This window comes from Gymnoscopelus microlampas, assembly GCF_963454915.1.
Source record: "Gymnoscopelus microlampas genome assembly, chromosome: 14".
In the NCBI taxonomy this organism is placed as follows: domain Eukaryota; kingdom Metazoa; phylum Chordata; class Actinopteri; order Myctophiformes; family Myctophidae; genus Gymnoscopelus; species Gymnoscopelus microlampas.
This window is the reverse complement of record NC_139951.1, coordinates 15,326,458-15,342,363: the sequence shown is the minus strand read 5'-3', so window position 1 is coordinate 15,342,363 and position 15,906 is coordinate 15,326,458. Positions and strand designations below refer to the sequence as shown.

Genomic DNA, 15,906 nt, shown 5'->3' with positions numbered 1-15,906 from the left:
ACAGGGTCGCCGAGCGGCTCTATTCAAACACCGGTGTCTGGCTGCAGCATCCATCTGACCTGGGTTCTTAAGTGGCCGCTAATTTGGCCCCTTAATGACAGTCTCCACGTTGCGATCATCTTATTTCCAGTGCCACTAATTGAATCTGCTTGGCCGTGTGTGTGTGTGTGTGTGTGTGTGTGTGTGTGTGTGTGTGTGTGTGTGCGCGTGTGTGTGTGCGGTGGGGGGGGGGGGGGTTGTCCAAGGGGAAGAGCTAATGCTCTGTGATGAGCCCCCTAATTGAATTAGCATAGCTGAATAGGTGGAGGGCTGTGGCAGGGAAGGTTTTTAGCATGTCCCTGCTAAAGAAACCGAAAAAAAAACAAGGCCACCGACTAATGTCTGATTTATACCGAGTTGCACAACGGACATAGCCGATCTACAAGCTCACAATCAAGCTTGCGGATTGGCTGTGTTTGGTGCGGGACACCACCGTATGATGGAGCATAAATGAACCGGCTTAGCCTGTAGAGGGAGCGAAACTAATCAGATTTGCTTTGTTGACAGCTCGTTGCCATGACATAGCTAATTGATGCTCTGATGGAGGCTTCTTTGCCGAAAATAATGTGTAAAGCCTGATGATCTAAAATGAAAGAAAAAAAGGTAAACTGAGGCCATGTCTTGCTAATTTTTGTCTTTTATCGTAGTCGTGTTTTTGGAGTGCCGCCATTCCATTTGACATGACTAATTGGCAAAAGACAAAATAAAATAAAATAACCTAGTCATTAGATGGCTTTCAAAAGGCAACGTGTATAGTAGTGACATCTCAGCCAACACAGAGAGAGAGGGAGAGATGGTAGACTTGTAGTCTGCTAGGGAACAAGGTGTTAGCAAGAGAACAGCGCTTCCCTACCAGTCCCCGCGGTGCCACAGTCCAACTGAATTAGGATTCCGAGAACGAGGCAGCCTCGCGTCGCCCCCGGTCCCGCACTGGACACCTGGAAGAACCCAGGTCCTGTTAAAAAATACATCCTTCCAAGAGCAGAGGGGAGCAGAGCCAAGGAGAGCAGACGCGGTCATCAGAGCCAATGAAAGACATTATTTTGATAATGGGGTTGGAACGAGTACAAGACCATTATCTTATCTGTGTGTGTGTGTGTGTGTGTGTGTGTGTGGGTGTGGGGGTGTGTGTCTGTGTGTGTGCACGCTCAAGCCCCTGTGACAGGTGGCTGGATATGTAAGCCCACCTCCCCTCGCCCCCTTAACGCCTAAGCCTGCCCTTTGATATGTACCCCCCCCCCTCCTCCATCAACCTGCCTCTCTCTCTGTCTCTCCCCTCTCTCTCTCTCCCTCTCTCCCTCTCTCTCTCTCTCTCGCTGGCATGGTCATTACACATTAAACAGGCGCAGAGGGGCTACCCGCCTCACGTTGGCAATTAAATGGCGCTGGCTGATACCGGGCCTTGCTGTGACCCCCCCCCAATCCCCTTCCACTAGCCAGTGCTACGTTTCAGATTGAGATGTAGACCTTGATGCCCGGGGGTAGGAGGGTGTGTTGGGGTGGGGGTCTCTGCTCGGCTGTCTCTCTCTCTCTCTCTCTCTGTTGGTTAAATTGGTCCAAGGTGCGGCGCTCGGCAATGATGAGTCCGGATGATGATGATGATGGTGATGATGATGGCGGTGATGCCCCCGCGCTTCAAAGGGATGGCCGTCATGTTTAAACCATAACCTGGGCCAAGCGGAGGGAGCGGAGGGGGGAGAATGGTGGGGGTGGGGGGGAGAGGGAAAAAAAGAATCCAGATCTTAGAATAGAGGAAATTTTAACAAGTGCACACAGAGAGAAAGAGAGAGAGAGAGAGAGGAGAGGGAAGGAGGGAAGGAGGGAAGGAGAAAAAGAGAGAGCGATAGCGGGTGGAAAACACAGCGGCCCTAATGATGGGCGATCTGCAGCCGGCGCTGCCACGCTCTCCTCCCATCAGCGGATGACATGGCACAAACACCAGTGTGTCTGATGAAGGGAGCGCAGGGGGAAAGGAGAGAGAGAGAGAGAGAGAGAGAGAGAGAGAGGGAGAGAGAGAGTTTGAGGGGGGAGTGCACTGGCACTCCCCTGAGATGGCCTCCGACAGAAAGTAGCTGTTCCTGGCGAGTTTATCCCCATCATTATATTCTGGCTCGGAGCCATGCAGCCAGACACAGCCCGATAATGAGCTGTTAAAAAAAAGAGAGGAGACGAATTATTCCTCCCCCTCCCGTGCCCCCCACAAATACCGTTCTCCCACCCCCCCCCCCCCTCCCCCCATATCCTATTCCTTCATCCTACTCTCTCTCTCTCCGCCATTGCTGTATGGTCACACGTCACCCAGGCAAACGTACTGTAAACACACACACACACACACATACACAGAGTTTGAAATACTCTTAAGCGTGTAATTGCGTTCTTGTGACTTGCGTGCAAGCACACACGTGTGCACACACACGCACACGCACACACACGCGCACACACGCGCGCGCACACACACACACACACACACACACACACACACACACACACACACACACACACACACACACACACACACACACACACACACAGAGGTGGTCCATGTCAGCTGAACTCATTGAAGTTTATCTATAGCCAGTGTTTCAGGGAAGCTGTGACGGGTGAAGGATCAAAGATGTTTGGGGAAATACACAGATAAAAAATGGATAGATAAAAGGTGGATGGATAGTGGATAGTTTTGATCCAAGTACAGCCTCCAAATCTGTTTATTATTGTTATTATTCATTTATTTTTCATTATTTTTCATTTCAAGTTGTAAATGGCCTGCGTTTCTATAGCACATTTAAGCATGGAGCTTTGTAATGTGTGTTACGTTCACCCACTAATTCCTTCACACAACGATGGTGGAGGGAACCATGCTCAACCATGCACCGACCTGCTCGTGAGGAGCAGTTAGGGGTTCCTGGCTCTTTCTGACTTTGTGTCAAAGTGTCATTGAGCAAGCAACTGTACACCTAACTGCTTCCAAAATGTGAATGTTTGAGTGAGTGGGGGAAAGTAAGACACATTTTAAAGCACTTTGGATAAAGGTGCCGTAGACATGTAAACCATGCACCTTTTAACTATGATGAGGAGGGTTGTGTGTAGGACCAATTTGGATCATTCACAAATGGCCTGTGAGTTTTATCCATACGCTTTCAGCTGCCCCTTCTTGCTGCCACACAATACAACTGTTCCATAGTGACCTGTGAATGTGATGGTTTTCTATAATTGTTTGTGTGAATTACTGAAAATGTATCCTTGCCTTGTATAATTCTATAGGCTGGACCCTATCTTGTAAATGCAAGACTTGCACAAACTGCACTTTCCGAAAACGGAAATTCACACTTGATTTTTGCTTGTGAATAACAATTTAGGCTCCAGCCATAAACATTGACTGTACACGTACATGTTTGCATGGTTCAAGTGTTAATGTCTTTGCGGCCGGGGTCCAAGTCCGTTCCCCTGGAAAGGAATCCATAAAAACGTCTCGATCTTGGGACCGAGAATTCCTTTCGAGAAAACACAGCAGAGCGGAGTTGAAGCCCCGGCCATTGTTGACCACTTAAATATACAATGCCTAAATATACTTTGTTGCAAGACGAATAGCGAAAATAGCCGATCTACAAACTCACAACACGTCGCATCGCGACACATTGTGAGCTTGTAGGTTTGCTATTTTTGTTATTTAAAGAAAGAAATTGAGATTGAGAAAGTGTTACAGTCTTGTGTGTATAACATACATGTTTGTGTCTCATTTCCCCATTTCACCCGTGTCCACTCTGACGATTTACACAGTTTTCTGTCCTCCAGATTCCCCCCGCACATGGTCCCCCCCCACCACAGTTTGCACACCACGGGCATCCCACACCCGGCCATCGTCACGCCCAACGTCAAGCAGGAGTCGTCCCACAGCGACATCAGCTCACTCAACTCGTGAGTACTAGCGCCTCCTACCGACACCGCGCTCGTTTATTCACGCAGCTGAACTTTTCGGGCCTTTTACCATGGCTAACTGTCCCCGTCCTCTGCCAACAGGAAACACGACCAGAAAAAAGAAGAGGAGAAGAAGAAACAGCCCCACATAAAGAAGCCACTTAACGCCTTCATGCTCTACATGAAGGAGATGCGAGCCAAGGTGGTGGCCGAGTGTACGCTGAAGGAGAGTGCCGCCATTAACCAGATCCTGGGACGGAGGGTAAACACTCTGTTCCAGTCTTACTTCTCCAACAAAAATGGCCGCTTAATTGTAAACTTAGACGATATTGAAAACGGCAAACACAAATTCCACACCATAAAATAAATCATTTGTAGAAAAGGAAAGAAAAATCATTCTTTTCTGTCATTTGTGTCGATCCACAGTGGCATGCGCTATCACGAGAGGAACAGGCCAAGTACTACGAGTTGGCCAGGAAAGAACGACAGCTTCACATGCAGCTGTACCCCGGCTGGTCAGCACGAGATAACTATGTAAGTTTTGAAGTTTACAAGTCGTAATGGCTCCCTTACTCAATGAACAATAGTTTTTGACTTTTTAGCTAGCAGGCCCCAAACCCCCTTCCTCGCTTTTCTTGATAGTCTCCATGGATCTTTTGAGACCTGACAAAGTCCCTAAAAGTCCTTAACTGTACTAGTGGCACATGTAACGATACCATCCACTGCAAGATTAATGGCGGCACTCTCCTTCATTGCACTCTCGACCATCACCTTGGCTCGCGGGTGAGCATCTTTCTTTGGTGTTTCGCCCAGGCGGACAGGGTTTTGAGGTTTGGTTTAGGCATTATTTCTGTGAGTTTAGGGTTCAGCATAGTGTTTGTGAGGTTAGGGTAAGGTTTATGCATAGTTTTAGTGAAGTTAAATGTTAGGGTTTAAGCGCAATCAAGGCGAAACACCAAAGAAAGAGGGAGTGCCCTTGGCTCGCAGCTTAATTCAAAGTCCCTAACTGTACTAAGGGCACATGTAACGATACCATCCACCGCAAGATAAAGCTAGCAAGTTATGCTGATGATTAGCCACTATCGTTCAGGATGCATAGCTCTGCTGCAGAAGCTACATAAACAATACAAATGAGCGGGAAGGCTCATCATTTTGTGTCCAGCATTGGAGCAAGTTGAATCCTTAAAACCTATTATACTTTGTTTACCTACACCAAGTATCTACGCCAAAAATAGCTGATCTACAGGCTCACAAATTGTGAGCTTGTAGATGTGCTATTTATTTCAAATGTTTGCCCCCAGAATAGGGGCGCCAGGGTGCATGTGGTTAACCAGTGGAGCCCAGAGAAATCTTGTCTCCCACACACATACACACAGGACTAGAGCCCATGATGTCTCAAAAAGAAGATGAAGAAATAAGACAAAAGACCGGCAGCAAAAGAAGAAAAAAACATTTAAAAAAAAAAGAAAGAGAAGGGAACATTCAATGCTGGCCTGCTGTGGCTGTTGTAAACCAGAGGGCAGAAAAGACATTTCAGAAAGTCAGACAGAGGCGAAAGAAAGAATGATAAAACAAATAAGTAAACACTAGGATGTTTGTGGTAGGCTCTTCTACAATATAATAACTAAGGTTCTTGTCTGTTACTATCTTCTTTTTTTTTCTTTTCTCTTTCTATTTTTTTGGCATGTAACCAGGGTAAAAAGAAGAAGAGAAAAAGGGAGAAGCAGCAAGCTGAGGGCAATGGTAAGCAAGCCTCAATTATCTCCCATGTTAGGAGACTGCCATCATGTGTCAGCCATATGTGACATGTCATAAAGCTGCAATCCATAACTTTTTGTTTTAGTGAATAAAATGTTATTCCTGGGGTTTGGTCTCCCTGCTCTTTATAGAATACTGTGGTCGGGCAGGACCACTAGTGGTCGACAAGTGGTACTGCTTGAAGGTCAAGTTTAGGCACTTGTGTCGGGGGACCTGGGTTTTGAATCTTGGATAGAACATGAAAGTTACGGATTGCAGCTTTAATCACTTTAGCCCTGTATTCCAAAAATGTTTAAAAAATATGTTTTTAGAATTATCTGATCTACAAGCTCACACAGAGCACATTGCGGTGCAAAGCTTGTAGATTAGCTATCTTCGAAACATTTTGGGGAAATCTTCGTCTATAACGACTTGCCCAAAATTAGGGATGCCAGGGTTGAAGTGATTAAAGACTAGCTATGGTTTGTGTTTCATTTTTAGCTTCTTATTGTATTATTGTGCCTGGCTCATGTGTGTGTATGTGTGTGTTGTTGTTGTTTTTTATTTCATTATTTTTATGATGTTTTTGAATGTAGTTATGCTACCCAATGCAATGTTTACATGGTAGAGTTGCTTGTAACCACCCCCCCCCCCATCCGTCCCAAGCCTTCCCCAGCTAATAATAATTGAATATGCATGATCCCCAAACCCCCCCCCCCCCCCTCCCCTCTCTCCCTCCTAACTCCCCCTCCCAACTCCATCTCACCTCCCCTCTGACACCCCCCCCCCTCTCTCCCTCCTCCCCCTTTGCCCCCAGCATTGTGATACTGTGATACCGTGTGTTTTGAGAATGTGAAATCTAAGCATTGTGAGAGCCATTAACGTTTGCCAGTGTGTGTGTGTGTGTGTGTTGTGTGCGTGGTTCTGTGTTATCATGCCTGTACCCTGCAGATAGATTGTGCTTGTACTGTGCGTGTGTGTGTGTGTGTGTGTGTGCGTGTGCGTGTGCGTGTGCGTGCGTCGATGTGCATGCATATGTGTGTGCCTGCTTGCCTGCCCCCCCCCCCCCCCCGCTCCCTCCCTTAACCCCCCTCCGCTTGCCTTCACGCATGCTTTTAATATCAACATAAACTAAATCACACCCACGTCTTTTAAAATTAAGGAGGTTTGCTTAATACTGCTATTTATCCATCCTTTTTATTCTTTCTGATCATGTTGTGAGTTGACGAGGACTAAAATGTCGATCTTTTTTTTTTTTTTGTCTACATGTGTTCTGCGTTCTCGTTCTGGGTGACGGATCGCTTCTTGAAGGCCTCTCTATCTGTTCTTTTTTTTCAGAACACAGAGAATATTTTCCAAACCCTTGCCTTTCACTCCCTCCGATTACAGGTGCTAATGTCATTTTGAGTATTAAATTACTAACTAATGTTTTATTCCTTCTTATCTTAATTCATGTGTATTTATGTATCCGTGAATGTGCCAGTTGTAGAATGTTGAGAGCAGTCTTAAGCTTAAATGCTACCATTTTTTTGAAATAATGTTTCTATTTGCTTTTGTTTGCTGCCTTCTTTTCTTAAAAAAAATATTAATGCTATTGTTTGTTTTTTGCTTTAGAAGAATTTATGTTTGATTTAAATTATTGCTATTATTGACATTAGTTGAAGGAGTTAGCTAAGCCCTATATACTTATTCATAGAATGATTAACGATACTAGCCAATCTACATGCTCACAACTCCCGTTGTGAGCTTGTAGATCGGCTATTACCGCAATTCTTTTGAAAATGTTCGCCTATAATGACTTGGCCCAAAATAGGGACCCCAGGTTTAAAAATGGTTTAAAGCTAGCTTGTGAACTATGATCTTATGATGTCAGGGTAAACCTCCTTAATCTATATGCTTTCTGTAGCTGTGCTTGTGCCTACTCTAATAGGCCAGCATGAATTTGGCCTACCCCCTCTTTTTAAAACTGTCTATAATCAGACTAGAACCAGACTCAAACACCTGCAGCACTGCACAACATTCTAAAGGCTCATTTTGTTCTTTGTTTCACGACTCTTTCGCTTGACAAAAAATGCCATGTTGTCAACTGAACAGTGTGGCGAAGCAAGTCACGGCACTTGTCGAAAGAGTCACACGACGAGGTGCAAACGAAGCCTAGCTTTTTGACTTGTGTCACCGTGATCTCCGTCTGATAATGACTACCATTAAAGACTGGAGGTCCACAGTGACACACAGTTCCTGTCGTGGTCAGTGATGCTGTGGGCTGTTTGATACCAGGTCCTGAGGACTAGATTATTTTCCCTTGCTGTCTGAAACAGCCTTCTATTACTGCTTATTCTTGCCACCTTGAACCCGAACCTTTTTTTCAAATAACACAGCTTTGACAACAGCTAGCTTTTAAAGCAATGCAGTGCATTCAACCCCCCTCCCCCACCCCAACCCTTTTGTATGCTCGCTCTAACAAATAAGCACTACTACTTTTTGATTTCTTGTTTCCAATCAGAGTTCTAGATCACATGATTGAAAAAAAAAAAGCTACTGCTTTGACTCGTTTGCACACTTAACGAATTGAGCCTTTTGCCTGCATTTTGATTTCCCTAACGTCTGAAAACACACACTAACCCGTGTCTTCTGACAGTATGTGCATTTTCTCAAAAAAAAAAAGGCATACTTGATATCTCTTGACAATGGCTTGCATCTAGTGTGTCAACTGGGGATGGGATGATGGTGGGGGGGATTAATTTAGCTGAATAAGCCACAGCAAAAGCTTCACAGATTTACCGGTGTCTATTCTTTCTCCCCTTTATTTCTTATCTTCTATTTATTTATTTATTTGATTTTTTTTCCCTCTTCCCCTGTTTTTGGTTCCATTTCTCCTCCTCTGTGCTGGCTTCCCCTCCCCTCCTCCCTTACCCCCCCGTTATTACCTCATCAGACCTGAGCGCTCCTAAGAAGTGTCGAGCGCGCTTTGGCCTCGACCAACAGAATAACTGGTGTGGCCCATGCAGGTGTGTACGGTGTCCGCCCGCACCGGCCGGGGGCCAGGCGAAGGCTGGGTTACACTGTACGCTGGGACGATCCTCCTCCTCTTCCTCCCTCCTCCTCCTCCTCGTCCTCTTCCTTCTCCTCCGCTCTCTCTCTCTCTCTCTGTTGCTGCCTTCTACCTGCCCAACGGTTTGTCTGTTCCATCTTGTCCGGCCAGGCTATCACCATCACCTCTCGGCTTCCTCCAGCCACGCCCCCCTGCCAGTCTAGCTTTGCCTCTTTTTATACGTATAGGTGCCAACCAGTATGATTCTGTTTTGTTTTAGGGGGCGGGGTTCTTCTTACGCCTTTTTTTGGGAAGAAGGGTGTGTATGGAATGAATGTTGGATCTGTTTGTGCAACAAATAGAAAAAAGCCCGCCCACCGACCAAACCCTGGGCGTCCAATCTAACTGAAAGGGTGAAAATGGACCCTCGCGGGCTACAGTTTCACAGTTGGATTGGCACTCCAGATTTTCACTGAGTGGGCTTGATTACAGGACAAAACTGTAAGCCCCCCCCCCCCCCAACCCCCCTTTTTAAGGATGCTGAGGAATCCAGACATGGCAGTGTCGGCGGAGGAGTTGACGTGATGATGGCTTGGTCAAAAAACATGTTGCGGAGGATGTCCCAGTGTCAACCAGCCTAAACCTAAGCCCTGGCCACGTGTTTGTGTCTGTGCAATGACGTGTCCGTTTTCTTTTTTTCTTTCTCGTTTTTGTTTTTCGTTTTGTCTCTGTGTGTGTGTATGTGTGTGTGTACGTACGTGTGTTCGTTGTCCTACCTCTTTGGCTAACAGATGCAAATACCCCAAAGAAGTGTCGTGCCTTGTTCGGGCTTGACCAGCTGAGTTTATGGTGCAAACCATGCAGGTATAACTCCCGTTAAGTATCTGTGAGAGGAGGCCCAGACACAATGAGCAGCCTCCTTCTCCCCTCCTTGATTACTTGTACAGATATATTCTATCTAGAGCAAACAACAACAAAAAAACGTGTGTCTCTCCTTCAATGTGGTAACATATGGCAAACTGCTCTGCTCCTTTTTGTCTCCCCCACCCCCCCCCCCTTAACCAAGGAGGGCTTTCCACACTGTAAACCTCCCCTCACGCAGTGCAACTGCTTTTCAATCCCTTTTTCAAACCCACGACAAGGTTTTTAAGCCCGCCATGGCAGAAAATGGATTTACAAAACGAGATTGACTTTTGGAGATAAACATTGATCCGGTGTCTAGCCGTCATTTAGAGCACTGGTTCTCAATGCCGGGTCCCGGGACCACCAGGGGGTCAACTCTGAGAGTGTACAAATGGAACCAAAAGAGGTTCCATCTGTTGAATTGTACTGTGTAGATTGGGGTCCCTAAGATAAAGAAAAATTGTACACTCTCACAGTTACAGACCCATAAGGATCCATGCCCTGGACCGGATTTTGAGAAGCAATGATTTACAGCATGGCTAATCTAATACACATCTAATACACATGGCTAATCTAATACACTAATACAGTGAAAACATTCATTCTCATGGTCCCAACAGTTTTGGTCCAAATCCATTTTCTAGCCAGGCAGTAGATATATTTCCACTGTCATGTACAGTATGTCCTAATTGGCGCCCTTTTTTTGAAATAACCATGTCGTGCTTTACAAACCTGGCCCTGCTTCCTCAGAGGGCCCGTTCAGTGACACTCTCTTTCTATGCCCTCTTCCTTCTCCTTCTCCTCCTCTTCCTCCTCCTTGTCTTCCTCCAAACTTCCTCTCTAATAACCCTTACTTAGTCCCTACCTGTTGTCTTTCTGTTCTGACACAAGCAGTCTTTGAATTGGGAATATTTTCATGGTAGGTATTTGTTTCTGCTAAGTAATACCCTTTTCTGTGTCTGGCTTGCACTGCGCCCTCACCACTGAACGCCCCCCCCCCACCCCCCACCCACTGTTTCCTCGCTCTTCTCTCCATGACTTTCAACCATTTACCACACATCGTTCGGTATTGTTCATCAGGGGCATGCAAAACCTGATATGCTTCGCATCTCAGGGCTGTTTCTTTTGTAATGATTTATTTGAATAAGCCTCAAGTATCAGGATCCAGTTAAGATGGTTTTGTCCGTCAAAAATGAAGAGCTCATTCACAATTTATGAGCCCATTTTTGAGCCGCGGTATTCGTTTTTTGTTCAGGGACAGGTGAGTCAAATTTGTAGCCGCTTTTATTTTTAACCGTTTCCTTTCATCTTCTTTTTTTACGATCTCTGAACATTTGAAGTGAAAATGACTCGGCATGCGGCCTGTCATTGATTGGCCGTCTTACACGCCATCGCTTCGACATGGTGATGTTAGCGATACACCATTCCAGCTGATATATATTCCTTAGGCAGTCACGGGAAATGATGGAGAGCCAGGCAAGAGTCAAGACAGACCAGGGCGATGGGAGAGCCTCGTAATTCAGCGTTCGTCTTGGAAGCCGAGAGGTTAAAAGACCTCACCGGGCTCCATTTCCTAAAAGATGCATCTGGTGTAATTCCCCCCCGAGACCAGAGAGGAGAAATCAATAACGTGCACGGGCACATGTTATGAATCGATACGTCTGTTAAAAAATGGATATTAGCTCATTTGTAGCAGTTTGACAGGCACTTATCACTCGGAAGACACCGTAGAACAAGACGTATAGCCGGGCGCGGGCAAACTGATAGCTTTTTGCTCCGGTAAAGGACAATCAATACACTCCAGCTCACAATGCTAGGAACGTACAAAGCACTTAAAAGCCCGGCACACTCCACTCCCTCATCCCTCGCCTCTTTCTCCGTGTTTTCCTGTTGTCTTCCGTGTTGTGTGCCTGCACTCCTGGATAATTTGTCCGGCTTATCAGGAATGCATGCTCCTCTCCCATTCTTCCATGCATGCCGTCGCGGTGTCGTGAGTTCTCAGTGTCAATGTATCGTTACTTTCTTTCTCACTCTCTCTCTCTTTTTTTTTATCTCCACTTATCCTGTCATTCGCCTCAACCTCACACGTATCCGTGCGACACTTAGTACAGTACAGGCAGGGGTATGACTTGAGAAACAGGCCTTACCCTGAAATGAACGGCCACACGTAGAATTCCACAGGCCTCCGTCCGGCTCTACTCTCACTTCTTTTGTTCTCCCATTATTTCTGGATCACCTTAGCTTTTCTTGTCTTTTTCTTTCTTTTTCCTCCCGCGCTGCCTGTCCCTGTGAGCTAGCCGTCTTAAACCACACATGGCCTTCAGGCATCCTTGTGATGGAGCAGAGAGAGAGAGGGAGACAGACAGAAAGGAGAGGAGGGGGAGGGTCAGTGTAGAGGTCAGGATAAAGATGAGTTGGGCAGAGATTCCCCCTTTAACCAAATCTCAGCACAACATTCAGAACACAGCCACCGCCGATAAGCACAATCCCCTCTACTTCTTCGTTCTCTAAAACTGGCCTCCCTCCCTCCCCCCCACCCCGACCCACCCCCTGCGGTGTAGTTGCATTGTGGAGCTCGGTTTCCACAGAGCAGGGGATGGGTTTGGCTCCCGGGCAACGCCAGACAGGGGGGGGGAGGGGTCCCGACCCCGAAGCGAGAAATGCAAACACAATGCCGTGACCCGGCGTGCACGCATTCACGTCTTTGGGGGGGACAAGATACGAGGTAGTGTGTGGATCTTGTTGACTTTTTAGCCTCGCATACAAACTCGGTTCCCCTGGGAGAATAGAGAGCTAGTAGAGAGAGAGAGGCCAATGAAATGGGGAGGGGGGTCCTAACTTCACCCGGCCGAGACAAGCGCACTAGATTAGCCAAGAATTACATGTAGTCGATACACATTCATAAAGGCTGTTCGTTAACCACTTAAACCCAATATACTGTCGTACGACGGCTAGCGAAAATAGCCGATCTACAGGCTCCCCACACATTGCAATGCAGCACTTATTTTTCTAACTGTTTTCACATTTTCGCTTATAATGACAGGTCTATAATAGGGACGCCAGGGTGAAAGTGGTAAAAACAAACAAAAAAACTGCTCATTTTCATCGCTTCCTTTCATCCTCATTGTGTCTCTCCTGGTTCTTCTCGTGGCACTTTCCTGTTGTCTGATCCTTCCTGTCTGTCTGTCTGTCTGTCTGTCCAGTAGAGGGTTGGGGGGATATTGGGAACCTGACGGTGACCTTTAGTGACCGTTATTGCCTTCATGAAGGCTCCCAACGCTACTTGAATGCACCTGAACAAAGCAAACAAAACAAAAAAACGGCAGCAATCACCATCTGAATGTGCACGTTAGATCTGACAGTAAATCGGCCCATCTACCAAAGCGCGGTGCATTCAAGTAGCTTTGCCGCCAAAGCCTTTTGTGTGTTTTTGTTAGTTTTCAAGACATTGACGCTAAAAGACTCTTTTCTCTTTTTTTGTTTCTTCTCGCCTTGGTCCCCGCTCCAGGAGAAAAAAAAAGTGCATTCGCTACATCCAAGGTGAAGGCAGCTGTGCCAGTCCTCCTTCTTCGGACGGAAGCTTACTAGACTCCCCCCCTTCCTCCCCTTCCTCCTCCGTGGCTCCTTCCCCTTCCTCGAAAGAGCCCAGACCTCAGACTGAACAAATGCAACCTCTCTCACTGACTATGAAACCGGCCCACCACCAGACACTCCACCCCCCCCACCACCACCTCCTAGTCGGGCCTCCTCCCCCACCGCCTCCTCCGCCATCTTTGGTTCAGATGGAGAACTCGGCGGCGGGCCGCAAAACGCCCGGCGGCGCCTCCTCCTCCCACAACGGAGCCCGCGAGCGCGGCGACGTCTCGTCCTCGCGGCAGCCGGGCTCCTCCTCGGTGGCGCCGTCCCTGGGCCGGCCGTTGGCGTCGATGTGTCATTCCCACTCGCTTCACCCCAGCTCCACGACGGCCCAGCAGCCTCTGTCGCTCGTGACCAAGTCTATAGAATAGTCTGTTCTCTCTACTCCAGATCTCGCTCTTTATTTTTGTTTTGTTTTCTAAAGCTCTGTTCAAACAAACAAACACCTTTAACGGGCCCCGTCTATGTCTCTCTCTCTCTCTCTCTCTCTCTCTCTCTCTCTCGCTGATGAATTTCACTTCAATCGTTTTCCTTGGTTTGTTTTTTTATGTTTCTGTGCCATACGGCTTTAAAAGATTTGTTATTGTTTTTATTAAAAGTTCATTGGTCAATATTTGACCCATCATTATTGAAAAAATATATAATTATTATAAAGAAATAATACAATGAGCTGTAGTATAGCTTTGTGAATCTGCCAAATTTTTATGAATTTTGTTTGTCTTTTTATTTGTAGTGTTGAAGCAGCACACCAGAATAGTTCAACTTCAAAATGGTTTAAAAGACATTATAAAACAGGTAGGCTAGATAATTCAATGAGCCCTTTTTTCTTGAAAAGAGTTGGTTCTCCTTTATTATTTGTATTAAATACGAGCCTGCGAACCAATCAACCGACACCTATCGATCCCTGGGAGGGTACTTGGGGGGGGCTTGCGCAGACACCTCTCTGAGGAACAACTTTAATTGTGATGTTACCTGTTCTTGTTTAAATGTACAGAAATAATAGGGGTGGGAGGGAAGGGGGGGTTACTGTGTTAAATATGCATTGTTCCATTGCGTTGTCTTTTTCTTTTTGTTGTTTACCTTGGGGGAGGAGTCAAATGGGGGGTTGGGGTGGACTTGAGGGGAGGTTTGGGGTGGGAGGGTTGTGGGTGTTCAATACAAAAATGTCACAACGCTAGGACCAGTAGTATTTATTGCTTTAGAGATTGCTTGTCGTATCTTGTACGTGTCCCTTTTTGAATTTTTTTTTTCTTAATACATTGTACAAATATTTTTTCTTAAGGTAAGCGACTTATATATATATGAATGACCCATTTTTACAAGGAGGTTTTGAAAAGGAAAATCTTTTGTTTTTGTTTTGTTTTTGTTTTTGTTTTTTTTTGTTTTCGTTGTTGTTTTGACAGATTAATTTCTTTCCTTGCTGAAACCCTGGGTTCCACTCAGTCGTACTGTGTAAAGATCTCATGAACAGAAGTATGCACAACGTCATTTCAACAGATGCGTCTATAAGCCATTTTACAAAACAAAAAAGAAGAAAAGAAAACTTGAATACGAGGGACAGTGGGTACCGTGTCTTCAGTAGTTGGAAACATGTCTAAAGCCCTTCTTTTTTATCGCAGTCACATCGCGCAGACTGTAGATTCATGTACAGATTTTTCCGTGCCAAATTTTGTGATAATTTTCTCTCCCCCCTCTAACAACGCTGTAGGTTTTTTTTTTTTCAATGCCATTCTTTGCTGTGACGTTACATAGATTGCTATGTATGTAGTATAAATGTTGCTATAACAAATGTGTTTGGTAGCAGATTGTCAAATATTAAAAATTTAAACTTAATAAAAAGACGGACATCATACTGTATAAACCCACGAGGGCCAAAATTATGTATATTAGGAGGTTCATAAAAAAACTATTAAATACAAAAAAATACACAAACTGCCACTTTTAAGTACACTACTACATATAGGTAGATAGAAAAAATAGGCATGTTGATGTTGCAAGAGGCTGTAAAAAAGAAAAAAAAAAGAAAAAAACTACAAGAGAATCATCCACTCGGTGCCATTGTAGTTGACATGACGCGACTGTAAACTGTCGATTTCTTCTCTGGTTTATTAAGATGCTAATGATAAATAGTTTGAATGTTTCCTTAACGGCTGTGATGTTCCTGTTCTATTTTATGCTCTTATTTTTATTTTATTTTATTTTATTTTTATTTTTTTGGTTTGTTTATTTTATTTTTCTCTGTTATTTTAAATGGTTCCAAAAACCATGTTTTTTTTGTAATGAATAAATGTTTATGCTGTACAGTCTCTGTAGCATGCAGTTCTGTATTAATAAAAGCGACTTAGTATGTGCATCTGTGTCTTATATTTTGTGTTAATTCACTAGACGAGGACATGGAAGGTCTGAGCATACAATCAGGTGAGCATTTCTCTTCCAACTGAAGTATTTCTTCTCCTCTACTTAGATAGAAGCTAAAACAAGGCTTTAAAATGTGTGGTACAGTACGTTAGCTGTCAATATATCACACTTGACCCTATATACTTCATTGTATGACAAATGGTGAAAGATTTAAGTTTGAAAATGTTTGAACATTTCAAAACGGACACCAAGGTTAAAGCGGCACTATGTAACTCTTTTTTTAATGA

At 45.2% G+C, this 15,906-nt stretch overlaps 1 protein-coding gene across 11 annotated transcripts in view; it reads left to right on the top strand.

Annotated features, from left to right (window-relative positions):
- The window catches only part of tcf7l2 (transcription factor 7 like 2), a 110,614-nt gene extending 96,387 nt beyond the window's left edge, over positions 1-14,227 (top strand). For 2 of the 11 annotated variants that reach the window (XM_084077460.1, XM_084077457.1), the window contains 7 exons: positions 3,832-3,954; positions 4,057-4,216; positions 4,381-4,488; positions 5,649-5,697; positions 7,030-7,080; positions 8,627-8,699; positions 13,134-14,227. In XM_084077460.1, the coding sequence (XP_083933586.1) occupies positions 3,832-3,954; positions 4,057-4,216; positions 4,381-4,488; positions 5,649-5,697; positions 7,030-7,080; positions 8,627-8,699; positions 13,134-13,632 (1,063 nt within the window). In that variant the 3' untranslated portion in view covers positions 13,633-14,227. Of the gene's footprint in view, positions 1-3,816; positions 3,955-4,056; positions 4,217-4,380; positions 4,490-5,637; positions 5,698-7,029; positions 7,081-8,626; positions 8,700-9,513; positions 9,587-13,133 lie in introns of all 11 variants that reach the window. The other 9 variants (XM_084077458.1, XM_084077451.1, XM_084077459.1 and 6 more) reach the window with 8 other exon arrangements.
- The last annotated feature ends 1,679 nt before the right edge of the window (positions 14,228-15,906 follow it).